Here is a 27,580-nt window from a genome sequence, read left to right on the forward strand (position 1 = left end):
TTGAAGAGTGCTACCTAAGAGTGTTTGAAACCATCTATTTTAAGATAAATCTGGGTAGCTGCTCTATATAGTCTAAATTCGCAGTTGCTGTTGTCAGGGTCAGACAGTGTTATCTTTCTTCTGATATAGCCTTTCCCCTATAGACCAATGCTTCCCAAACCTGATACCTAGGATACACTAAAAATTGGTGGCATGCTTCACTTTTACAGTTCATGAGCTGTATGCAGTGGTGCCCAATCTCTTGGCCCAATGGGTCAGATTAATAGGGCTAGGTCGGTCTACTAGCTGGATCCAGCCTCGGGCCCAACCCACCTGGGGCCTGATCCAGCTACATAGGGCTTGGAAATTTGGCAATGGCAGGGGGGTAGCAGTGTTAATTGCCACCACTTCCCCACTGCCGAATTTCTAGACCTATGGTAAGCCCTGTAGGCTAGATGACAAGGCTTCACAGGCTGAATCTGATACTAATAAAGCATGATTTTTCATGGCACACTTCTGCCACTTTCATGACACACACCTTGGGAATTACAGACCAACAATATTCTGGTATTTTTGTTTTAGCTGTCCCAGTATTCTCCTCCCTTCCAGACACATTTTCAATCAGTATCTACAATATATTTAAAAGGGAAATATGAATATGTAAAATGTTATAGAATCTTTTCACCTTAAAAGAAACTGTTATTCTCCAACTCGAGGCAAGCTTCCATGGAGATGTGATAGGAAAGCAAGATACAAAAAGTGATAGGAAAGCAAGATACAAAAATAACTCCAAAGAATTAAGGTACACTATATATCAGGTATTTAGGAGAGCATTCAAAGGAGGCAGAAGATTGAAAGAAGACTGGCTTCCATATTAACTACCATGAATTACTGTCTATATCCAAAGATGCAAAAAAACTCCAGCCATACTTCCAGAAGCACCATGCTAATTGACAGCTGCTTTGACTGCCTCTGCTCCTGTAGTAGGGATGGTGCCTGTTTGAGTCATGCTTGTGTTTAGGGGGGTAGTTTAGATCACACAAAATATTATGTTTAATATCCCTCCAGATCCAAGATTGTGTCTTTTGTACTCAGTCTGAAATATGAAGAAACAGGAAGAAACAAATACAAGTAAAAATGTGTATACATGAGATTCCTTGTTGTAGCAAATAATACGTATGATAATTTATGGGTTTTTTTCCCCTGCTTTGGGGACATCTGGGAGCTGTTAGCAATTCTGTCAAATGCAGTTGTTTGTGAAACTTATTTTAACAGAGGCAGTTCCCTGGGAGATTTTGCAATTTCAGTTGTATTATTTGGTTGTCACTGGCCTCTGTTTCCCCCATTTTGGTGAGAGCATTTAAGTCAGTATTCAGAGCCTTGCTGGATCAAGTCCCATTAGGAAAATAAATTGCCGCTAAAAGTCAGCTATTTCTTAAGTGGTACTTTATACATTTTTAAAGAATGTCCTCAAAGTCTTGTTGTAATAAACTCAGTAGAAACAAACAGGAGGTAGTTTCCTTCTTAGGAATCTAAGCCTGCCTTTTCAGCCTGAAAGTAGCTCTGTCTTTCATTTCCCGCCCACAACCATTCAGATCGCTGCCTCCCTTTTCGATTGGTTTTGATCTCACATACACAGAGCCACAGCCAATCAATGGACTTGCAGTGGGTCCCTAGGGAAATCCTGGACATACTGGACTCCGCTTCAGTTCAGGCCTTGCCATGCTGAATGATGCCTTGAGGGGTGACTTCTATTATTGTACCACACTCTACACAAAGGGATTGCTCTTTCCATTTTGCTTGAACAAAGAGCGGTTCATACACCCATCAACCCTAACCACGTCTGCGTTTGATCTATAGATCAATGTCACACTCCATGACCGTCCCGATACTCTCCAGCATAACTGTATGGTTAGTTTCAATTAGGCAGACAAGTAACATGGCACTGTTTCTGTTCCCTGATTGAATGAGAAGACAAGCACGTCCAGCATTCTGCAGACTCGTGCACACTGGATGTTTCTGGCACGCTGTGATGTGCAGGTGCAAGAGAGAGGGAAAACCAGGAATGAAAATCAAGTCTTCCCCCACATCGCCCTCCCCAGCAGAACACACTCAGCAGCAACCTATTACTGCATGTTTGCATCTGACTGACTTGTTCTTAAAAGCCCAGCAGGAGCTACAGTAGCGAGGAACACCACCTACTGATGAAGGGCTAAATCTTCAATTAGGAAAAGAAAGGCCATGAATGGCCCCAAAGCCCCCTAAAATGTAAGGCAGAGAAAGCAGCATAGCAGCCTGACCAGAGGTGAGATGGCATTATATTGGGTGGGTTACATTTGGGTCCTGCTATCACCAGTGGCATACCTCACATTTCTTCTAGTAGGACCATAATTAGGCATTTAACCAGGTCAACAAAGGTGATGGGCGGGAAATGTATCTTGATTAAAGTTATAGAAAGAGGGGGCAGTCTTAATAAGAGAGAGCAAGAAAGTCTGAGCCATGGGAAATACACAGAAACGTTCCTGAACGCTTCACCTGACTTTATGCTGACAGAAATTACTTGAACCAAGTCAATGCAAAACAGATCTGGCTGTTCTGTGGCTGCGGGGGTCTTTCACAAACCCACACTGTCCTGCTCCTATCAGCAGTGCTAAGGTAGGATTTGGACATGTTGCTTTGTTATTAAGAGCCTCAGGCATTAAGAGTTCTGTACTTCCAAACACAATGGATTTGCTGCATTTTCCTTCCTTCCTTTATGACGCCCAACTTGGGAAAACTGCCATATAGCCATTTATTTAAATACAAGAGAAGTTGCCCCATATTCACATTAAATTATTTCCAAACTTCTTAGGCCTTAATAAAAGACCAGTACTGCTGCTTTTCTACTGCTAAAAACAATCATAGTAGATTCATCTTTTATGTTTTCATTTAAATAAATGGAGCCAAAAAAAATTACCTTTTTAAGTTTTCCAGTTCTATTAGGAATACCATCTTATTTAGCAGTACAGGGAAAAAAAATTGAAGCATACAGCACAACTTCCCACTTAATTCCCTTTGTGTCTTCCCTCTGACAAATGGCAGAGATTGGCTACCAATCTATATATAGAAGAGCATAGCAGGCTAAATACAATGCTTGCATTCAGCATGCATGATGTCAGCAATTGATGTTTAATTGCATCATGGGAAGTGAGGGGAGAAAGAAATGGAGAAAAAAGGAGGCCCCCTTTGCCCCTTCACTTTACATAATTTCCTTCACTACCAGATGGGAAGGAATGGGAATCTTGAGATCACCAGCCTCTGATCCTGGCACCACCACATCTGTTTCCCTGATTTCCTACTTTTCTGATCTCCTTCACCTGCACTAGACCCACCATCTTAGGACAGCTTCCTGTTGCTGCCATTTGATTTTGTTTCCTGAGGCTGTGCTTTCTCCTTCCTCACTATTACTCCTTCAACTTGCAGTAGCACCCGAAAGGTGCTAAATACTTTTTAAACACAGAGGAAGGGAGTGGCTGTGCTGCAAAGCCCTCACAATTTATTTAGTTGTCTTTATTTAAACAAAGACACAACAACCACATTGCATGATACTGGTTAATGTAAGGGTCTATTTAGCATCTGGTGAAGTAGCTTCTGCTTAGGAAAGCTTATGTACCCCTGATTTAGTTAGTTTATAAAGTGTCTTCTGCCTAATATAAGGGTCTGCCAGATTTAATAGAACTCTAGGGCCATGTCAACACTAGCAGGGGCTTGTGTTTGCAGCAGTGCAAATACTAGCCGCATATATTTGTGCTGCAGTGCATGCCACTGCCCATGCACTCTACAGCGGGACACCTTGTCCCACTGCTCCATATGCTGCAGTGGGGGCTAGCTGGGGCACGGGTTGACTCAGCTACAGAGCTCCTACACTGAGGCACCCTGTGCCGTGAGCCATGTGCCTCAAGATGGGGGAGCAGGCAGCCCTGAGCTGGCTGCTCTCCTGTTTCTGCAGGCCTCAACACCCAGGCTCTGCTGCAGAGCCCTTACACTAAGGTACATGGAGATGGGCTCAAGGCACCCTGGCTGGTTGGGGCTCAGGATGCCTCAGCTGTGTGTGTGTTTCAGTGTACACCACTTCGGTGTGCTTTGCGCCACATTTGACTTCAGGGGTTTCTTTGGTATTGGGAAATCCCTGTAGCAAATTTTGCCCCAGCTACATTCTACTTTAGGACAGGGTGTCGCTAAAGGCTTTCACTTCCATGACCACAGCCTGCTCTTTGGCAAGAGAGACAGCGAGCTGCTGGGAAGAGATGGCCTCCACCTCTCTCCGCTGGGGAGGAGGCTCTTCTCAGCCAGGCTGGCTGACCTGCTCCACCGGGCTTTAAACTAAGCCCGCTGGGGGATGGGGGGACTACCACCACTGCTGGCCCCTGAGCAACCCTTGCAAAGCCAGCAGGCCAAGGCATTTAAGGGAGCCCACCCCTGCCCCAGCCCTGGTACAATCTGTGGGCAAGACAAGAGCCCCCAGGGGGACACTTGCCTGCCTATATACAAATGCCAGGAGTTTGGGGAATACACAGGAGAAACTTGTCCTCCTGCTTAACACAAATAATTATGACATCATAGGGATAACGGAGACCTGGTGGAACTCCACCCATGACTAGACCACGTGTATAGGCAGCTATACCTTGTACAGGAGAGATTGAGTAGATAAAAGGGGCGGGGGTGTAGCTCTCTATATTAAGGAAAGCTACGCGTCCCTGCAAGCTGATATTGGCGACCAGGGTGGATGACTGGAGACCCTCTGGGTTAAAATCCGTGGGGAACACGGCACAGGGGACACAATGGTGGGAGTCTACTACAGACCTCCCACCCAAAGTCAAGAGCTTGACCAGGAGTTTGCCCAGGAACTAGCTGAGGCCTCATGCTCCAGGACCATGGTTGTCCTGGGTGACTTCAACTACCCAGACATAGAATCACAGAATCATAGAAGTAGGGTTGGAAGGGACCTTGTAGATCTTCAAGTCCGACCCCCCACCTGAGCAGGAGAAAAACTGGGCTCAAATGACTCCAGCCAGGTAGGCATCAAGCCTCTTCTTAAAGACCCCCAGGGTAGGAGCCAGCACCACTTCCCTTGGAAGTTGGTTCCAGATCCTAGCCACCCTGACAGTGAAGTAGTTCTTATGCATGTCTAATCTAAACCTACTCTCCAACAACTTGTGGCTGTTATTCCTTGTTATGCCAGGGGGCGCTAGGGGAAACAAGGTCTCTCCCAAACCCTTCTGGTCCCCCCTAGTGAGTTTATAGACGGTCACCAGGTACCCCCTCAGCCTTCTCTTGTGAAGGCTGAACAGGTTCAGGTCCCACAGTCTCTTATTGTAGGGCCTGCCCTGTTACCCCCAGATCATGCGGGTGGCCCTCCTCTGGACCCTCTCAATGTTGTCCGCATCCCTCCTGAAGTGGGGTGCACAGAACTGGACACAGTATTCCTCCCCAACCTGAGGTCTGGAGGCGTTCCCCTCGAGTCCGTCTTGCATCATGGGGAAGTCCCGGTCCCTGCACAAGAAAACGGAGGTGAAGAAAGAGGTGTGCTTTCTCCTCTGGCATAACCACCAGATTGCCCAGAGGATCTTGCAGGGCCCCCACATTTCCCGGTGCTTTCTTCATCCTCTCTATATATTTGAAAAAGCACTTTTATTATCTTTGATCTTGGACACTAGTCCTAGCTCTATGTCTGTCTTAGCTTTCCTGACAGCCCCCCCACATGCCCGAGCACAGGAGGTATACTCCTCTTTGGTGATAGCACCCCCCTTCCATCGGATATACACCACCATTTTGGCAATCAGGCATTCCCGGATGCCCTTGGTGAGCCAGGGAAGCTTTCAGGCACTCTTGCCCTCCTTGCTTCTTGTTGGGATGGTCACCCCTTGGGCCCTGAGTATCGTCTCCTTAAGGAACGACCACTCATCTTGGGCACTGAGTTCCCCTGCCCTCGAGAACCCCAGCGCCTCTCCCACTAATCTCCTCAACTCGTTGAACTTGGCCCTCTTGAAGTCTAGGGCTACTGCCTTGCTGCAGGCCCTTGACACCCTGTGCTGGATGGTGAATTCCAGCAAGCGATGATCGCTATCACCCAGGTGGTCAAGAACCTGGAGGCCCCTTACCAGGTTGTCGCCTGTGGGACCAGACGTCTCGTGGGAGGATCACTCAGCAACATCTGAGCAGTTGCAAAGCTTCCTATTGTGCGTGAATGACCTCTACTTGACTCAAGAAGTCTACAGGCCAACAAGAGGTAAAGCGCTGCTCAACCTGGTACTGGCTACTGGGCATGACCTAATCAGCGACCTAGTGATTGATGGGAAGCTGGGTGACAGCGACCACAAGCTGATCACCTTCACCATCCACTGTAAGCTGGCAAGTCAGTCAGCAACACTGAAGTCCTTGACTTCAGGAAAGCCAACTTTGACAAGCTCAGGAGGCTTGTTAGTGAGGCCCTAAGGGACCACGACCCCAGGGGGAGGGGAGTTCAGGATGAGTGGTTGCTCCTCAAGGGAGCGATCCTCAATGCACAAGCTAATTCTATTCCATCTCGGAGGAAAGGCAGCAAGATGGCACAGTAGCACCCCCCAGCTCTCCAGGGATTTAGCAGACCTCCTGAGGCTAAAAACAAAGGCCTACAAAGGATGGAGGATGGGATTCACCTCCAAGGAGGAATATTCTGCACTGGTCCTGTCCTGGAGGGAGCAAACCAGGAAAGCCAAGGCTGCAACTGAACTCCAACTAGCTTCAAGCATCAAGGACAATAAAAAGTCCTTTTTCATGTATATGGGGAGCCAGAGGAAAAGCAAGGGCAACATTGGACCCCTGCTAAACCAGATAGGACAACTGACAACTGATGCGCAGGAAAAAGCCAACCTATTAAATGGGTACTTTGTGTCGGTCTTTCATCCATCCCATGGGATGCCCATGCCCATTATGGGACAGGGAGGTCTAGGTGAGGGAGATCCCCTGCCCTCCATCAATGCTGACCTCATGAAGGAACACCTTGAGAGGCTGGATACCTTCAGATCAGCCGGCCCTGACAATCTACACCCCAGGGTACTCAAGGAGCTGGCAAGCATCATAGCCCAGCCTGTGGCACAGATCTTTGAAAACTCCTGGAGCTCTGGTGTAGTGCCCGAAGACTGGAAGAAGGCCAATGTGGTGCCAATCTTCAAGAAAGGGAGGAAAGTGGAACCGGCAAACTATAGGCCCATCAGCCTGACTTCTATCCCTGGGAAGGTCTTAGAAAAGTTTATTAAGGATGCCATCCTTACTGGACTGGCTGATACCAACATCCTGAGGGATAGCCAGCATGGGTTTGTTGTGGGTAGATCTTGCTTGACCAGTCTCATTTCCTTCTACGACCAGGTGACCTATCATCTGGACAAGGGAGAAGAGATTGATGTCATATATCTTGACTTCAAAAAAGCCTTTGATCTGGTATCCCATGATCACCTCTTGGCAAAACTGGCCAACTGTGGCCTTAGGTCCCCCACAATCCACTGGCTGGGAAATTGGCTCCATGGTCAGACCCAGAGGGTAGTAATTGATAGAAGTCAATCATCATGGTGCCCTGCGACCAGTAGGGTCCCCCAAGGCTCTGTCCTTGGACACATATTGTTCAACATCTTCATTAATGATGTGGACATTGGAGTCAAAAGCGGACTGGACAAGTTCTCCAATGACACCAAACTTTGGGACAAAGCATCCACACCTGAAAATAGGAGGGCGATCCAGGCTGACCTGGACAGGCTCAGCAATTGGGTGGATGAGAACCTGATGGTGTTTAACACTGAAAAATGCAAGGTTCTCCACCTTGGGAGGAAAAACCTGCAGCATCCTTATAGATTTGGCAGTGCTACGCCAGCTAGCACTATGGAAGAAAGAGACTTGGGGGTCATCATTGACCACAGGATGAACATGAGCCTGCAATGTGATGCTGTGGCTAGCAAAGTGACCAAAATGCTGGCTTGCATCCATAGATGTTTCTCAAACAAATCCCGGGACATCATTCTCCCCTTGTACTCGGCCTTGGTGAGGCTGCAGCTGGAGTACTGTGTCCAGTTTTGGGCCCCACAATTCAAAAAGGGTGTGGAGAAGCTTGAGAGAGTGCAGAGAAGAGCCACAGACATGATCAGAGGTGTCAGGAAAACAGACCTTACAACGACAGGCTGAGAGCTATTGGGCTTTTTAGCTTGGAAAAGCACAGGCTCAGGGGTGATCTGATGGCCACCTATAAGTTTATCAGGGGTGACCACCAGGATCTGGGGGGATGTTTGTTCACCAGAGCGCCCCAAGGGATGACGAGGTCGAACGGACATAAATTCCTGCAAGACCGTTTCAGGCTGGACATAAGGAAGAATTTCTTTACTGTCTAAGCCCCCAAGGTCTGGAACAGCCTGCCATCAGACGTGGTTCAAGCACCTACATTGAACACCTTCAAGAGTAAATTGGATGCTTAACTTGCTGGGATCCTATGACCCCAGCTGACTTCCTGCCCTTTGGGCGGGGGGCTGGACTTGATGATCTTCTGAGGTCCCTTCCAGCCCTAATGTCTATGAAGTCTATAAACTTATCTGTTAGTAAATGGAGGAAATGCTCATCAGCATTCCCTCTAAGGTGCATGGTGTGTGCGGCTGCACAGGTGCACCTGGCAGCACAGCATGAGCGCACCTGTGCAGCCATGCACATCACACAGCTTAGAGGGAGCAATTAATGTTTTCCCAGTTGGAAATTGAGAATTTTGATCAGGTAGTTCTTTCCCACTAAGGAACATTTTGGCTGTTCTGCTTTTAATTTTCCTTTTCCCATGAGGTTATTTTTAGAGTTCCCCATGTTTCCAGAAAGTTTCCCCTTGTCTTTTCCAACATCAGGCAAAATCAAGGTATTTCAGAGTTGAAATGCAGAATGGTTTTATACCAATCATTTTGCTATATTTCTGTGCACAGAATTTAGAAACACTACAAAGAGTTGTTTAATATCTTCCCTGTAAATGTGCATGAACTGTCTCACAAATCTTTCACTTCAATTTATGCTGATTAAGATCTGACCCTGCCATCATCAGGGGAGTTTGGTATGGCACAATCTACAATAATAGGCTACAATTCTAAACATGCAGTACATTTATAAAGGGAAGCCCACTGGAAATGAGCATAGGTGTCAGGGAAGCCCAAGACTGTTCCACTGAAATTCCCTGTGCCATAGAAACTCCCTCCACTCAATCAAGTCCCAGGAATTAAACTGTCAAGCAACAGGAGAGGACCTGCAGCCTTCATCTTAGGGAACTGCACCCAGTCCCCAGAAAACTTTGGGAAAGCCCTAGCTCTCCAGGCTGGAAACACCTGCATTTTCTTTGAGTATATGAATACCTCTGGCTATGCCCTCCCGCAAGACAGGAGTCTGAAGAAGATTCACAGGGAGAAAAAAAAAAAAGAAGGAACAGTAGAATGTTTCTCCTCATCCATTCCCAAGGCTTCTCCTCCAGGAAGCCCAATAATAACGATAAATACTTGAGACCACTACAAACTTCAACAAATCTAGCAAATGGCTCTTAGTTTCTTAAGAAATATTTCACATTAAGGAGCATGCTGTGGAAAGTAGCCTGTACTAACTTCCAGGTGAGGTTTAAGGCATTGTTTTTGATCTGTAAAGTCCTAAAGCCTTGGGTCCTGATAACAGATTGCTCTAAAGCAGCAGTTCCCAAACTCTGACAGATTGCGCACCACCAATTTAAAATGATACAACCTTAAGTACCACCAGCAAATTTTTCAGTTCAACCTTAAGTATGACCAGCAAATTTTTTTCATATAAAATAATTATAATCAATCTGTTAATGCGTACCACTGACAGGTTGTCTGCCTACCACTGGTGGTACCCATGCCACAGCTTGGGGAACCACTGCTCTACAGGTATGTCCTCATTGCAGTTAACTGAGGTTAACAGTTCTGTACTTCAAGTACTCCCCTTGAGTTGACTTGCCTCCAATGAGAATAGCTATGTTGTGAAATAGCATTCAGGTCCTTGTGTCTATATTGGTCTCACTCACTCATGTGTGAGAATACAACTTCTCTGGGCATATCCCATGGTTGTTAGCACTGCATTAATGTGATCTGCACCATTTGGCAGTGGGTTGTGAGAGTGTTAGTCTGCTCTCTCTGGGCAAACAGAAAGAATTGTGGGAAGGCACTGGAGCAACACCTAAGTTAAATTAGCCTGAATCTGTGCAATGGAGTGGATGTATTAGGAGCTGTGCCTCCTCACTGTTGGGCCTGCCCATAAGAGTAAAGAGCATGCCCAGAATCTAGTTTAAGGAACTTTTTGTGTGTGGACAAACATCAAGGTAGGACAATGCTTGAGTGTTAACCCAAGATAACTGTACAGTCAAAATAAACTTGATGTAGAAGAACAGCAGTTGCAAGCTCCTGAGAGTTGCCATCTTCCTCTTCTGCTGTTAATGTGCACACAGTTAGATACAAAGGGTGCTGGCCAAAAAACATTTTCAGTGATAAGTTCTCAAAACTGGAGTCTGTTCTCCACTTCTGGCTGCCAAAAGCTGAATATCTTAATTTTCAGGACATGTTGCAAAAATTCACTATTCTAGAACTTCCTTGAGGGACCTGAAAGGTGGGCTGATGGCTATAAAAAAGAAAGTTTTGTATGTGGTGAATTTGATGTTCATTGAATGGACAATGTGATCTTTAGGGGACGAAGTTTGTCTGTAGATGAGCTCAAGAACTTTTCGGTATTATCCCAATAGCAACTTGGTATGTGTTTTATAAACTACTGCATGTTTTGTGAACAGGAGCTGAGCACATTTAACATCTGAAAATCAAGCCACTTGCAAGCACATCTAATTTAAACTTGAATTAACACATTACTTCACTTTAGACATGAACGTTGAAAAATAGTGATGGGCTAAGTGACTTGTGCAAGGCAAATCAGTAGCAGAGTCAGGGTTAACATTTAAGGAGTGTCACACAGCTCTTACTCCCAACTTCAGTCTGAAGGGTTAATGGTTACAATGCCATTAGCTGTAGTAAAAGCCAGTGCAGGCTTTCAGTTTAACAGGAAGTTGAGCTGGATAGCAGGTGACATCACAGGGATCTGTGATAGTGTAGAAGAGAAAATTGCACTCTCAGGGACCAAGGTATCAGGGAAAAGTCCTGGTGAAATTGAACTATCATAAGCAATCAGCATTGCATGATACTCAGCCAATAGATTTGAAGGAAATAAATGATGAAATAGCTGCAGCATTACAAATCTGGAAGTTCTCTCCCACTTACACAAAATTGTAGCAGAGTAAAAAGGTGGCCAAAATGGCATGAGCAGTGTTGAGAGTGACTCAAATTACAAACCAGTGGCCACAACACTGCAGGCTACTTGCATGCAGGTGACAGAAACTCAGTGGATTGTTTTAATTTAAATGCCTTACACTTTCTTGGGGGAACAGAGTTTCCTTCTAAAGGATTGGGGTAGGTGAGCTGATCCCTCACACCAATTGCTTCTAAGAGACTGCTAGAGATGTCAGCAGCCATCTGCAGGAAGGCCCTGTAATACCTATGCACTGGTCCCTTTGCATCCAGCCAAGCATGATTTATGCAGGAACCACATTGATACAACCTCTCTGAAGGCCACTGATGAGGGTCCTAAAGGGTACAAAGGGTGAAAACAGGCAAATTAATTTTCACAAAGATCATTGTCTTGATGGGAGAGAATGTGCTGTGTAGACAGTATCTGGCCATGTCGTGGAATTATACCATTTGGGCAGATCTTCCACTTCCTTTGCCTTTTATCTCAGGATAGGAACTCAGAAATAGATGTAAGAAGTGTTATGACTGTACTTGCTAATGAATCTATTGACAAGTGTCTGACTAAGCAAGAGTCAGTGTGCAGAAGAGGGGTTTCTTAGCTGGCACAGTAAACTTGGTATCTAGGACATCTTTTAGAAATTGTAGGAAGCAGAGCTCAAAATCAGAGACAGAAAGAAGAATGCAAACCGCTGAACTAAGATAGTGCAGCAGAGTGTTTAGACTGTTTGCAAGCCAAGAGGAGATGACACATTTCTCATGGCCTTGTGTATTGTATAGCTTTGATCATGCTGTTCTGGATCACAAAAATATTATTCCCATCTTGAACTTATTTTGCAATATATCATGAAAAAAAAAGATTATGCCAACTTCAGCCTCGTGCCAATACGTGTGGCAAATAAAGAGTTATTTTGGATATAATCCACTTGCTAAAGCAATGAAGGCAACAATAAACACTGTTGTCTGTTCCCCATCTGCAATATTATGTGGATAATGAGTCAGGGGCAGCAACCTGACTTAGGGGCATTCTTAAGGATGTCACAACAGGGAGGATTGAGAGTACTCTGTTTCATAATAAACTTATTCAACAAGAAGAGGCTCTGGTTTTGTTTGTGTCTTTGGAAGAACCTAGACAGTACCATGCTAGAACAGTGAACTACAATGGCAGCTTTTATGCCTGCAAACTTATCTTCTGCAGGATAAAAGTTTCTGGGTCTCCAGAGGCAAAGCAGAAAAAAATCAGATCTATATGCTGACGCCTGCCAGTGCACATCTAAAGACTAAATGAATCAGATGGCAACCACCATTCACAGGGTTTTAATACTTCAACACCACACACTGTCTTACCACTGACAAAGAATTGGCCTAGTATAACAGTGTAAAAACTGAGTCACTGGAGCTCTTTACCTAAGGTTTGAGGAGTAAAAGCTTTCTGTCAGTGTTCACCTATAAAATTATAATCAAATACCACAACATCTGCAACAACCAATCTTGAGTTTTTCCTCAGTTTTGATTAAGCTTTTAATCACCGGGTCCAGGTGCACGGCTTTTGCTTTTTTAATTTTGCTGGGACACTGCAGTGTCAGAACATAGCTTTTCCATAACACCATTAATAAAGATAAGCCCCTGCACATGTATTGAGAAAAGCATGCTCCATTAATTTGAGGCAGATGCTAACAAATGGCTTAAGTGCAGTTGCTTTCCAGGCCTAAGGTACAATTCTCCGCTGCCTTGAAGGAGGAACAAGGGGTATGGACACATGTACGTTTAGAGCCATTTCAAAAGGGGAATGTTGCAAAAGGGCAGCAGCTGTCACGTTCCAATTGTTACATGCAGAGAAGCTGTGGAGAAAAAAAATGCTCCAACTTTTCACACTGGATGAAGCGGTGTTAGATTTGGAGCAGTTTTGCTATCTTTGCATAGTTCCTGGCTTGTTCAAATGTAACAATTACAGCATAACAGCTGCTGCCTTTTTTGAAATGTTCCCCTTTTGCAATGGCTCCAAATGTTTGTGAGACTATATTCAAGGTGTAAGTGTCATACTGAGCCATGGCAGTCTGTGCTAATGGACTATTGCTGTTGTCCAATACAGATTTTCAATGAAAGGGATACTGACCCAGATCCTTAAAGGATTTGGCCACCTTATGATTCTCCTAAATACCTTTAAAGAGCTGGGCCATTCTCCTTGAAGTTAGGTTATTATAAGGTGTAATTGGATTCAAAATAAATTATTACACAGTCCCAGCTCTGACTCATAGTCTGAGACTAGCAGTAGGAATGGCATTTTAATTTATACTTCAGGGAAGAAAAAAAGACCTGCAAAAGAAAATAATAAAAACATTTTGCATCAAACTCCAAAATTCAGAAAACACCTGCAGATAATAACGGAGGTAATTGTAATTTATTTGAGAAAAGGCAATCATGGTTTGACAATTGGAATATACGTTGTTGTAATTATTAAAAAAGGAAGATATGAAGTATTAGTTACCCAGGGAAAAATTAACTGCCCTCTCACATTGAAGGTTCCCATGTTGTACCTACTATTATGCAGTTAGACACATCCACGTTCGCAAGATCAGACAATGAACAGTAGAGGTTTTACTACATTTAGGAGGCAGAATAGTTTTTAATTTAACAAAATTATGCTGATTTAAAAATGTGAGGCTAAGCATACCCAGTAGAAAAATCCATTATGCTATTAACCATGCAGTTAAAGATAGATGAAGTACATTGGGAAGCTCAAGTACTTAATAGTGGAGCATGGATCTCACCACTTTTAAAAGTAAATGCAAAGCAAATTGATCCAGTTTAGTTTTACCTGTTTCTTTTTCTTAAGTAAGATACAAAAGCCACCCTTCATCAACATAAGAAGCTTTCTCCAACATTCAAAGGGAGGAAAGAGAGATCCTTAGTTTAGAAAATAAAAGTAGGTGCTCAGGTATGAAGGTGATGTGTGTAGTATAAAGAGTTTCTGTGGCTATATAGCTCTTTGCTTACATGCATTTCTGCTGCTGAACATACAGGAGCTGGCTATAAGCTGTGAGGTTTAGAAGCTTTGGAGCAAGATGCATTGAATCTTTCAAGGGTCAAGGAGCCTTACACTCTACTTGTGTAGCACCAGCTACCCTGTTGGTATGCAAGGGAAGAATTCCTTTGTCCATGTTTGTTAGTTGAGCAAACCAAACACTTGCATCGTGGAAGGTGGGAATGCGAGCTGTGCATAGAGATAGTGTTGGGGGAGACTCTTATCTGAGCAACCCACAGAGCACAAGCCAGTATTAGCTATTTGTATCCTTCCATTTATTCCTTGGGGCAAACCAAACCAAACACCAGGATAGGAAAATCAAATGTAAAACAGAATTTTTTTTGCAACGTTCACTTAGGTACCTTAGAGAGTGGTTTACATAGCATAAGCTATGCAACACATAGAGACATGCTAAATACACCATACAGATATGTAAGTCCATGCCCTGAGGACATCATATGCTCTAGGAACATGATTCTGTAAACATTCATGGCTTTGCCTGCTTTAATGCACAGGAGCAGCCCATGCCTGCATTTTGGTGTGCATGTGTGGAGCTTGATGCTCTTGGGGAGTCCCTCTCTATTCAAGGAAACTGCAGGCAAAAGGGCTCTTCACTTTCAGGTCATGTTGCAGCAGCAAATAAAGTCTCATGTTCTGCAAAAATGTAAATATGTGCTTAATGCTAAACATGCAACCTAAGCATGGGCATGAGGAGTGTGTGTAGGACCAAGGCCTGAATGGGCAGGAGACACTCTCTGTGGTTGTTGCTTTTTTTAGCCTGCTTTCCTTTTTACCATTTTGCCCAATTATGTTGCTATCTTCTACTTACTTGACATTTATTTCACACCCCTTTGTTTGGCATTTGTATTAGAGATGAAAATGTTAAGGAGATGCTTTGCTGCATCTTTGCTGCTTTGGGGTTTGCTTTTTTTGTTTGGTTTCTAACTTCTATCCTATTTTCATAATTTGTTGACCTCTTCCCTATTTCCCGTCCTCCTTTCCAATTGCAAATCTTCAAGTATCATTCTTTATTTAACTGATAAGCCAGAGGACAGTCAATGTGGTGGTGTGAACAAACCTTAACTTTTGGAGCAGCCTGGATTCCCCATGTTGGATTAACACAAAATATTTGGTAGTTAAAAAGATCAAAAAGGGGTTTGATTTTTGGCAACCTGAACACTGCTTTTCCACCACTTATTTACTACTTATTCTTTGCTTCATGAGCTTTGAAAGGAAGTTTCTGTTCCCTGCCCAGCAATGGCCCTTAAAATCTTTTTATTTTTTCTGATATAAAACCAAGCAGGGACAACATTTGAATGCAAACTCTACAGCCGTCAACTTTAAAAAAACGAATAATTCACCAAGACATTACAAAAGTGCCCGATTGAGAGCTGTCATGTGTCCAACCTCCTCTTCAATTCAAGGGATGCTCTTTTTTGAAAAAGAAAAAAGAAGTGTGACAGACAGTTGTTAAAAACTGGGAAAAGGGACAATTTTTCATACCAAGCTGCTGGGGGGGGGGGAGCCTAAAACGAAGCAGGCTGCGCTTCTGTCCAACGGATCTGGAGGTGAGGGGGGACAAGCGAGGCTCAGGGGCTGAGAAACAAAGCGGTGGCAACGTGAAAGATAAGCAGCCCTCCCACAGCCCGGGGAGGCGGAATACTAGAAGATTCAGGAACCTCCGGCTCTCGAGGAGGCAGCGAGCGAGGAGCCAGAGGGTTAATGTTTCCTGTTTGCCTTCAGCCCCCCACCCCCGCCCCTCAGCCTCCCCCCGGCGCCCAGGCGGAAGTGAGCGCGCTCCTTCGGAGATTAAAAGGATCCCGAACTCCGACCACTCTCAAGAGCGGGCGGGCGGAGAGCGCGGAGCGGCGAGGCCGAGCCGGGGCAGGAGCGCAGCTGGAGGAGCCCCCGGCCGGGAGGGGCCGCCGGCAGCTCCCCCGCGCGATGGCTCCGCTGCAGTCCCGCGCGGCGCGGGCTCCCGCCGCCTCAGTGAGTCATTGCCGCTAATTGTAACCCGGTGCTGGCCACTTGCTGGGGGGGCGGGGGGGGGAGCAGTGAGGTGAAGAAGCGGCTCTTATTTTTGGACTGCGCTCGCCGCCGCTTTTTTTTTTTTTTCCCTTGATTATTATCGCTTCTCGCCCCCCTCCGCAGCCGCGCGCCGGCACCCGGCGAGATGACAAAGGAAATGTGATCCCGGGGGCTCGGGCCGAGCAGGAGAAGGAGGAGGGGGCGCGGGACCGGCGGCGGCGCTCATCTGTGCGAGCGGACATAATACACCTCCATGAATAATTCAGGCCGGCCGGCGGGGACCTGCCGCCGCTCCGCCGCCCGGCCCAGCCGCTCGCCCGCCGCCCCCCGCCGGCGCGGCTAGGAGCCAAGCGGAGCAGCCGCGTGCGGAGCAGCGCCCGGAGGCGCCCCCGGCCCGGCCCGGCCCCCACAGCCGGGTCCCTGCGTGCTTCAGGCGCCCACTGCCTCCACCATGCGGTGGCGAAGCCGGCGTCGGAGGGGGGCGGCGGGAGCCGGCCCGGCCCCGCTGCGCTGAGCCCTCCCATGCGAGGCGCCGGGGCCCGCAGGTAGCGGCCGGCTCAGCCCAGCCCGTCCCGTCCCGTCCCGTCGCGTCCCGCCCCCCCATGGCTTCCTTCGGCGAGGCGGACTTCCCGGTGTGCCCGCTGTGCAAGGAGGCGTGCGGCTCGGCCTCGTCCAGCTCCTCCTCCTCCTCCTCCTCCTCGCACGGCGGCGGCGGCTCCTCCTCCTCCTCGTCGGGCGGGGGCGGGGGCGGGGGCGCCCCGTCGCGGCGGCTGCACGTGCTGCCCTGCCTGCACGCCTTCTGCCGCCAGTGCCTGGAGGCGCAGCGGGGCGCGGGCGCGGGCGCGGGCGGCGGGGAGGCGCTGAAGCTGCGCTGCCCCGTCTGCGACCAGAAGGTGGTGATCTCGGAGCCGTCGGGCATGGACGCGCTGCCCTCTTCCAACTTCCTCCTCAGCAACCTGCTGGATGTGGTGGTGGTGGCGGCGGCCGCCGAGGAGCACAAGAACGGGCGGGCCGGCGCCGCGGGGTCGGGACCGGGGCAGGGGCCGGGTCCGGGCGGCAACAACCGGCACCACCGCCCGCCGCACCGCGCCGCGCCCGCGCCTGCCGCCTCGGCGGCCGCCCCGCCGCCCTCGTCCTCGTCCTCCTCGTCCTCGTCGTCCAGCGCGGGCGGCGGGGCGGCGCCGTCGGGGCCGCTGCTGCTGCGCCGGCCGCACAGCCGCCAGGGGGAGCCGCGCTGCAGCTCGTGCGACGAGGGCAACGCGGCCAGCGCCCGCTGCCTGGACTGCCAGGAGCACCTGTGCGACAACTGCGTGCGCGCCCACCAGCGCGTCCGCCTCACCAAGGACCACTTCATCGAGCGCTTCGCGGCCCCCGCGCCCGGGCCCGGCCCCGGCCCCGCCGGCGCCGCCCAGCTCGGCCTCAGCCCGCCCTACCCCGCTGCGCCCTACAGCATCCTCTCCGTCTTCCCCGAGCGCGCCAGCTACTGCCAGCACCACGACGACGAGGTGAGCTCTTGACCCCTCCCTCCTTGCTGGCCTGTGCCCTGCCCCCCACCCCCGGGCCTGGGACCCAAAAGAGCCAGGTAAGGCAGGTTGGGGCGGGGGACTTCAGTTTCGAGGCTTCTCCTCCTTCTTGTGCCATGAGCTGTGGTTCCCTCCCCCTTAACCTCCTGTTCTCAAAAGCCTGAACTGTTTCCCTCCCCAAAACCTCCAGTTTGACTTTGCTCCCTGGGATGCTTCTTTTCCCAAATGCCTCAGCTGGAAGGGCCTTGCTGCGTGGTGCCTCTGGGCTTCCCCTTTAGTCACAGATGGAGATGTTTTAGTCCCCATCAGAGCACTCCCCTTCCCCTTCCCCCCCGCCTTCCCCCCTTCAATGTCACTGGCTCAGAACAATTAGATCAGCCGCTGGCTTAAAAATGTGGCCTTGTTACAACACAGGGCATACAACTGGCTTCTGCATCTGGGCAGGTCTTTCCTTCATTCAAAGCTTTCCCGGTTCCCTTGCTTGCTTCCAGAGAAGGGACCTCCCGGCCTATCTTCTTTTTGTTTGTTTGTTGTGTGGTAGGAAAGCATGTGAGGACAGGGCACCACAACAGATGTGACCTGTGGCCATTCTTGTAGAGCTCTTGAGCTACATGCAAAATTATTATTACTATTCCTATTTATTACTGTTCCTACATAATGTGCTTTGAAGTTTTGCATTTGGGTCACATTAGCAATTTAAGCCCCACCCCTGCCCCCACCAACTTGAAAACCTCTTTGTGAAAACCTCCTATTGTAAGCTGAGTTGAGGGGATATGGGAGCATTTCACATGCGCATTCCCCCATCATTTCCCCCCCCCCCTTAGAAACCAAGTCTTAGAAGTCTATTTTAAGCTGCCCCTTTCTTGGAGGGGAGAAGGATTGTTTTGTCTTGGTTTGGTTTGTTTCTCCCTTTTGAATGCAAGTAATATTCAGGCTCTCAACACTTAAAATATGGCAAAATTGATTGCAAGAAATCTCTTTCCCTGAGCTTGAAGGAACTCATAAAAAAAAAAAAATACAAAGGTGGCATCTACAAGGTGTTCGTGTTGCGTTAGTGATAGCAATAATGCAATTGAAGAAACAGGAAACTAGCGTGTCAGGAGGGGGTGAATGTGGTGAAGTGGGAAAATCTAACTTTCAGGGAGGTAATGATGTTTCATTTTCTGTTAACTGTGTTTTTATTTTTTATGCTCTTGGTTAGTATGTTAACTATGTTCTTGCAATACAGATCTACATAGTTTGGCAATATCAAAATGCTCTCATTTAATCCAGTTTGAATAAACTGTTACATTTCTATAATGTAGCACCTCTTAAATTCTCTCTAGGTTTTATAAATGAAGGTGCAGTATCTGGAACATGCAGATAAAATGTCTAGGCCTATTCCAAACCTAATACAGTGATGTAGTGATTTGGACTGAATTTTGACTTTTAAAAACTGGAAAACAGCATGCTTTGTTCTTCCTTCCGTGGAATGTAGTGTGGCATCTCGGTGGAATTTTCCAGTAACTTAATTGTTAAGGAAGATTTTGCTCCCCTTTTTTCCATTTAGCTCTTTTTTTTTTGCTTGATCCTGTACCACCTTAAGAGAGACCGATCCTTGTCTAAAGACTAACTGAATGAAGACGAATTCCAAGGGCATTTGAACAAAAATTTAGTTTTTCCTATTAAGAAAAAATGTGAATGAACTTTAGGAAGCCTTAGTTTCAATTAAGAGGACCAACTTAACTGTGATTTGTTACTTTAGCAGTTCAATACCGTAGAAACGGGGAAGAAGACGCATGCGTTTAGAAAGACTATTCTAGAAAGATGTTTGATGTTTGGCGATTGGGGAGGAAATGAGCAATTCTCCTTGTTGGATTGCCCGCAGAGCTTCTAGTCCTTTCTAAATACTTCTCTACCTACTAGTGAAAATGTTAGACATAATCATTGGTCTTTAAATCTAGAACCAAATGGAGGATGATTTAGTCTTTGAAATAGTTAAAACATATTCAGCATCAAATGCTATATTTTAAGCTTTTTTTCTTTTTCTTGGACTTGATGCTAAAATAGTCCAGGGAACTTTAATATACTGTGTCCTTCCAGAGAATATCAACTTCCAATGAAATTACCTTTGTGGGTTGCAGGGCTTTTTCATAGAACAGTCAGGTGTGTGTGTGTGTAACTCTGTTTTTTTTCCTCCTACCTGTCAGTGGAAAAAGCAGTTAAGAACCTCTGGAGTTGCTTCATGGAGATTTCTTGGCAAAAAAATAATCCAGGGGGGAATGGGACACATGAGGAACTTCTATAAATGTGTGTTCTGGTATTTACTTAATGAACCACTGACTAGTTCCTTTGGTATTGGTGCTGTATTAACTTTTAGATATGCAATGCTTGATCAGTAAATTTAGTTTAAGTACTTAAACTAACCTTTGGAAGAAACATTCTGCTCATTCTGTGGGAACCAGATAAATCAAGAACTCGTTGTGCTGTTAATCCCTGTCACGAAAGATGTATGACACCAAAATTTTGCTATATTGGGAAGTGACATGGAGATGGTGAGAATTATTACTGGTTTGTTAAACATTTGTTCTTAAAAATAGCTCCCATTTTAAAATCCTCTAATGGGGGAAAACAGTTGTCCAAGAGAATATTTTAAGTAATGTTCTAAACATAAATTCATGTGAATGGTTAGTTTTCTGATTAACAAAGTGGAACGTTCCAACAAAGTGTTTGAGAGACTGTGCTCTAAAATATTGTCAGTGATTTTTAAATAATAAGGAAAATATGGGTGGCTACTCATGCATTTTTGACACTGAAAGGAAGGTGTCTCAAGTTTCAAACTTTGTTCCATCAACCTACTAAAGAAAACCCAAAGTATTGATGCTAGTAGGGTCTTTGTCACAGCAGATGCAAACAGAGGACTTGGGGTTGGAGAATGGAGGTGGGAGAGGAGGGGAAGCAGACTTAAAATGCACAGACTCTGGTAGTGCAAACTCTAAATTACAACAGGATTAAAGTTGTTAGTTGTTCTGTAGGTTCTTCATGATTTATGCTGGCTGTTTGTAAACATTTCTGTAGATAAGTTGGTTGGATTTCTGTCTGATCTGTAGTGTTGATTTACAGAAAATTACATAACTACAGTATATTGGAAAGTAATGGTTCTTGACCTTTTTAGACTGAAGGCACCCCTTGGGGGTCAGTGCCAGCTCTTAGTTTTTCACTGTGCTTTTGACCTATAGGAAAAGCAATTGAACAATACTTTTGTTGTCAAGAACTTGGAAAGACCAACAGGTAGAGTGTGTGTGTGTGTGATTATTACGGATTCCCTTTTGACATCTCTGGGTTTACTGTGCAAGTCATTCAGCACTGTTTAGTGTGCAAACCACTGTCCGTTCTTCTTGACAAAGATCTCAAGCCAGTAGCACCTTGGTTAAGAATCAGTGTTGTAAAGTAGTAGTCATGCACGTTGTTACTGATGCTCAGTGAGTTTGGGAAGGGGGGAGTGGCTATAATCATACTGGCAAAATCTAAATAAGATGGCATTGTAAACACTGCTTTCAGTATGAAGTATCTACTTTCTTTGGGGTGGGGGGGGAACAAAACAGAAGTATATACAATGTTGTTCTGGTCCATGGCAATAAATACCAACCCTAGATTTTTGTTTTATCCCTGACATGGATGTTCTGAATGAAATTGAGGCAGTCACTGACCCTTTGCCTCTTAGTTTTTTAAGTCGAATGTGTTGCCTTGTAAACAGTCCTGAGACTTACTTTTACACAACAGAAAACTGCTGTGAGAACTCCATACTAGTTGAAATGTCCTTGTTTGGTTGGGGCTTGATCACTACATATCAAGCTTAAGATCTTAGAAATATTAGTTTTTGGGGCATTATTTTAATGGTAAAGATTGAATATAATGGCATCACTGAGTGATGTCTTCCTTTTAAAAAAAAATGACTTTACTCTAAGAAGCCTTACTTTGGAAAGCATTGTGAGGTAGTCTCTCTCCAATAACAGTATCAAACATGCCCGCTGATTATATGAAAAGTCCTCAGCAGGGGCTCCCACTATCTGAAGTGTGCGTGCGTGCTTGCTTGCTTGCTCGCTTGCTTGCTTGCTCCCTCCCTCCCTCCCTCCCTCCCTCTTTCTGCATAAGTGCTGGCAATAAAAGTTTTGTAAATCTGAAAAGGAACACTGGCTTATACCAGTGCTGCTTCTTGTCTCCAAGTCATGAACATAAATACTTGGAGCTTGAACAATTCTGATGTTACTGTTTCATTTTGTGCAACAACAGCTTACCATTTCTTAGAGTCTCTACAGTAGAGTGGGGTTTTCTCCACGTATGCAGCTTCTTCAGTCACTAGAATGGCAATTCCATTTATAATGGCAGCAAGGATGGGAGGGTTAGCACAGACCCAATGCTCTTCAGTTGCCAATTGTATTGGTGTAGGAAGTGGGGAAAAATGTAACATAATACAATAGGTAATAGGCTGTTTTATCATCTTGGGACAAGCATGATAATTCTAGCAGGGCAGTTGCAGAGAAGCAGTCAGATGGTTATGTAGGCAAGATAAGTGTGAGGAGCCATAGAGGTCATACAAAAAAAATTAGAACTCTTGGTTCAAAAATGATACTTTTGCAATTTCGGAGTTGGTCTAATAAAGATAACTGTCCTTTTTCTGCAAGCTTTTGGGAGTAAATTCCCATGGGCAGGCTCTGGGAAAAGTATAGATAGTACAAGATAGTAAGTCCCCATAGATAAGAAATAAACTTCATTTTTGCACAGAGGGAGCTGAAGATGGAAGGCTGTCCCTCTGGATCCATGAGAGGTGTCTTTTGTGAGCTGCTATGTGTCTAAGATGCCAACTTTTAAAGCTAATTCTTTCAAATAGATTTGGATTGAGAATTAACATTGAGTATGCCATCTGTCACTGGAAGCAAGTGTAACTTTGTGTATGTGTGTGCTGTAATTGAACAATAGCACACTTTCCTGGTTATTTTTAAAATGGTCACTTTGGTCCCTCTCTTTTCCTTCCCACTCTTCCAGAGTTTTGTGGGGGGAAGGTTGGGGGAGAATGATGTGGGTTGAAGGAAGGAAGTCTGATTTTCTTTTTTTTTTGGTGCGCTTTTAAATTGGCCACCTAAAACTCAGGTGACTTTTTTTTTCCTGTGGCACGTGTGCCACAAATGGCATGGACAGCTGCCCTGTGGTACTCAGTGAAGCGAGGGAGCTCCAGTCTCTAGCCACATAGTGAAACTGAGGCAGGACTCTGCTGTGAGAGATGTTGGGAGTCACTACCAAGAGCCAGGGTGAACCCTTCCCAAGCACTGCAGCTGTTGCCAAAATCAGGGATTTGGATCTTTGCCCTATAAAACAGGCAGTTGCGGGGTCAGAGAAGGGTTAATCTGGCTCATGGTAGCAATACCTCTTGCATCCTGTCCAGTCCTGCTCCATGCAGCCCGGGGATCAAGCTTCCCCCTTCCTCCCTTCCGGCCCCCCATGGTGCAAACTTTATCAGGTATAGCTCTGCAGGTAGGGATCAGAGTGGGGCAGGGCTTAGCTTGTGTAATGCCTGCCAAGAAGGTTGGTCACCACTGCCCCATATCTTCTAATGGGAGTCCCACCTAACCTTTCCTTGGCACAGTGTTATGTTGTATAGGTCAGTTTCTTGCCACATGCTAAAAGAATAGCTAAACATTGTAAATAAATGAATAAAAAATAAAATTTTTAAGTTTTGTTCCAAAATAGATTGCCATATAGTTTGGAGGCTACCAGAAAAATTTTTAATGAAAATGTTTAATAGCTGTTCCTATCTGCATAATGCTGTAGGGCAGGTGGGTATACGTGTGTATGTACTGGGTTCTGGCAATTGAGATGTGTAGTAGAGGATAATTGCAAAAACCTTGTTGGTCTAATTAATAAAAGCTAAAAAAATTTTTTCAACTACAAGCTTTTGGGCACAAAGCATTCATAATGTAACCCTACAACTCATTCTGAGTACTGCAGTTGCCACCTTACTCCAATCCAGTAGAAATTTAATGGCAAGATAATCTAATCTGGAGGAATGTTTTTGACTCCAAATGTATGTAGCTGTGCATGATGGCTTCTAAAATTAAATGGTTGTGATGTTTAAAATCATTGGGAGCAGCTAGGTGTCCCACACTTCTGAAAAGCAGGACACGTGAAATCTTAATTTAGGGTAGTAACTAAAACCACAATTTTTAAAAAAAAAAAAGGCGCTTCTGCTTGAAGGCTAATCAAGGAGTCTCACTTTTTTTTTTTTTTTTTTTTTTTTTCTTTGCAAAAGATGGTGTTTCATCCTCAGTAAAAGACCACATGGGTATTGAAGGCGCTCTGACTTAAGATTTGGAAATTACCTTTTCTGTGTGGTTCTCCAAACTCGCTCTTAAGACCTTAGCCATCAACAAAAACTGCTTATGTGACAAGGCTACAGGCCATTAGGGCTAGGCTGAGACCAGTATACCATCTCTCTTAGCTGCTTAATAAATACATTAGCCTAAACTTTAATAAATTGGATCACTTTGCAGTCTCTTCTTTCCCTTGTGCCCAGTACATATATGCTTAAAGTAACAACAATCCCTTTCTCATTTTAAAGGAAAGCTTGCACAATTGTACAACATAGTTTTGAGAGAAAGTGGTGCTCCGGTACTACACCAAGAACTTGTCTATCCTCCATCCTCCCCCATAAGATGAGCATAGGTTGGATGGCTGAGTTGCTCATTAATTCTTTCATAAAAGTCCCAGACTCTTATAAGATTACTTCAAATGAATCTGGGTCAAAGGCAGATTTGTCCTCTTTCTCTTCAATATCATCCTATTGAGGTTGCTACTTTTTACAAGGTATTTTTTTGTGAGAAGCTGGCTTTGCTTGTTATGATAGCAGGCACCATGCAGTCTGTTTCCCAAACATTCCCAACATTTTTGGGTAAACAAATAGAAGATCTTCTATTATTCTGGTGTCAGTAAATTCTGACAACACTACTAATTAACCCAAATAAGCATGACTTCAAACAGTTTCTGCTGAGGCAAGATGTGTAGAAACCTGAACCCCTAAAATTTTGGTAATTGGGGTAATGCGTATATGGTCTCTCTCTTTTGTAAAGAAGCTAGCAACTTTTAGTGTAGCACAAGTCTGTGGGCAAAGGTTCAGAAATTGCTAAGGATGTCTCGAACACAAAGGAAGATATTTCTGTTGTATGTACATGTATAACTTGCTGTTTTGTGTCTACTAGAAACTTGCCTCTCCTTAACAACACCAAGGCTGTGCAAATCTCATGGTTTTAGGGGACTTGGGTCTCTTTACCCCCCACCCCCTTAATCTGTCATTAGCTCATATACAAACAAACTCCCTACAAGAGAGAACTTCGGGTTGAAAAGAACAGTACAAATATGCATCCCCTGACTTTGTTGACTTGGATCCTATTTTCTTATACCTTCAGGGTAAGGGAATTTTGTCTCCATCTTGCCGTTCTATATTGCTTGCCTTCTTGATTCGCCTTTTGTTCCAATCCCAGTTTGTATGAAATCCTGATTAAAGAATGACTTTTCTTTTTAAGCAAAGAAGTAAGGTGTATGTAAGAAATACCCCAGAACTGATGGGCTGCAATACAAACTGTAAACTAGGTACAGACATTCAAAAAGCCCAAGGGAGAATTGATCTAAGGTATGTAGTTTTCTGTAAGTGGCATACTTTGGATTGGGTAGCAGACAGAGAACACACATTCACCCTTGGGAGGTGAGGGGAGGCGCAAATTTTAGACTGGGTTTCACCACATTTTTAAAGCCCATCTTCTGTTCTGTTACAAGCATAGTCTTTGTGTACCAAACTTCTATTCTGTTACAAGTATAGACCAGCTTCTGATCACACTTACACTGGTAAAAGTGTAATGTCTGTACCTGGCCTAGATAGACAAGATGCAAGACCAGAGAGTTACTGGTGCAGGTCACAGTTTGACACTGCTGCACAACCCATTTTGAACTCAGTAGCTTAGCCTTTTCAAATATTTCTTTTAAACCTGTTCTATATTCAGTGAGTTTAAAAACCAAAATCGTCATTCTTAATGTAAGAACATTAACCCAGAAGGTGAGTTCCAGTCTTAAGTCCAGACCCAAATTACATGGGCCAGTAACTAAACTTTCCTCCTCGGTCTCCAAAATGCACACTTTTCCTTGTTCCCCAGGGCTCTTCCTGTGCAACAGACTGAGTTACAGCTCTTCATGTGCTTCTTTCCTCCTTATGTTTATTTCATAGGGATGACTAGTAAAAGTGATCCTGTGTCCTATGGGCTCTTGTCTAAACCACATTTTTCTTTTTTTCAAAAGCTTGCAGGAGTAGAATTATGTTTGCCCTCTCTTCTGCATCTTCATCCAGACTTCTCTTCCAGAGTCAGATCACTATTTAATTTATAAGAGTTGACAGGGTTACGTTTTTAGCTCAACTGGGCTTTTAAGTATAAACTTTTCTCATTTAGTTCTGGTTGTTATATTAAACCTCAGATGTCCTGCTTTCTTTTTGTTTCACTCAAGAACTGAAGAGTGGTTAAAGCTGAGGATTTTGTGTATGCAGAATAAATGTGACCATCCTTGTCAAAAACAGAACTTGAGTGTCATCAACAATTGTAGTTCAGCCAAAACAAGCATCTAAAAAGAAATTTGTGTGTGTGTTCAGGCTCTAATGGCAGTTTAACTAACATGTTTTCCCAGTGGAACTTGGTTAACTTTTTTGATCTGTGACCCAGGAAAAAGTTGTAGCTCAGTGGTGCCCAACCTTCTTGGCTGGCAGGCTGGACAGGCTGTGCCTATCCTCTCCATGGGCTGGGTACAGTGGCAATCCAGCACCTGGAATGGATATGGTGGGGCCCTATCTGGCACCAGAGTGGGGAGGGGGACATCCCTGGAGTGGACATGACCTGGCCAGAACCAGATGCGCAGGGGTGAAGGGGCATGGTCCTACCTTCTGGGGGAAAGAGGCTGTGACTGGGCTCCAACCTGGCCCAGAGGGAAGTAGGTGTGGCCAGCAGGGGGAGTTATGGAAGAGAAGGGGGGCTTGGCCCTGAATCAGTCCAGGAGGAGTGGGAGCAGCCATGCCCCAATCCAGCCATGAAGAGGGAAGTGGGTGTGATCTGGTACTGATCTGGCTATACCAGGGGAGGGTTGTGGCCTGGCTCTGACCTATTCCATGGAGTTTATGATTTTTAGCAGCAGGGGGAAGTGGCAGTACTGTTTTTGGCCTAGATGGACAAGATGTAAGACAATGCCCCCTGGATGAGCTGTGGCTTTGGGCAACACCCACCCACCTTGCCCTGGGCAGTGCTTGTCTCTTCCCTAGGCACCATCACCATGGGGGGCCTTGATCTTTCTTTCCCCTTCTACCACAGACTTACCAGCTGGAGATGGCTCTCCAAGCTGCCAGGATGTGTTCCTTGCCACCTGTGGTGCACTGTGTGCATGCACAGGCCATTTATTGGCTAAATTATCAGCCTGATATGGCTGATTTCTGATGAGAACAAAAGTGAGACTTTTTTGACCAATGTATTGATGCACCTCTAGTGTCTAAAGAAGTGCAGGTATTTGTAATGGATTCAGATAGGGGTGTATTTATTTAAATACTTGGGATATCTTGACAAGGGTTGTGACTCTGAGGTACTTTAGAAACAAAGTAGGGCTGGAAGAGACCTCAGGAAGTCACTTTAATTCAGCCC

At 45.4% G+C, this 27,580-nt stretch overlaps 1 protein-coding gene across 1 annotated transcript in view; it reads left to right on the top strand.

The window, feature by feature from the left end:
- Window positions 1-16,829: 16,829 nt before the first annotated feature.
- Window positions 16,830-27,580, top strand: part of TRIM71 (tripartite motif containing 71) — a 73,591-nt gene continuing 62,840 nt past the window's right edge. Inside the window, exon 1 of the mRNA XM_090046453.1 lies at window positions 16,830-17,861. Within this exon, the coding sequence (XP_089902579.1) occupies window positions 16,959-17,861 (903 nt within the window). The 5' untranslated portion in view covers window positions 16,830-16,958. The remainder of the gene's footprint in view (window positions 17,862-27,580) is intronic.

Source organism: Crocodylus siamensis, chromosome 5, assembly GCF_052110815.1.
Source record: "Crocodylus siamensis isolate JL-2025a chromosome 5, ASM5211081v1, whole genome shotgun sequence".
Lineage (NCBI taxonomy): Eukaryota > Metazoa > Chordata > Crocodylia > Crocodylidae > Crocodylus > Crocodylus siamensis.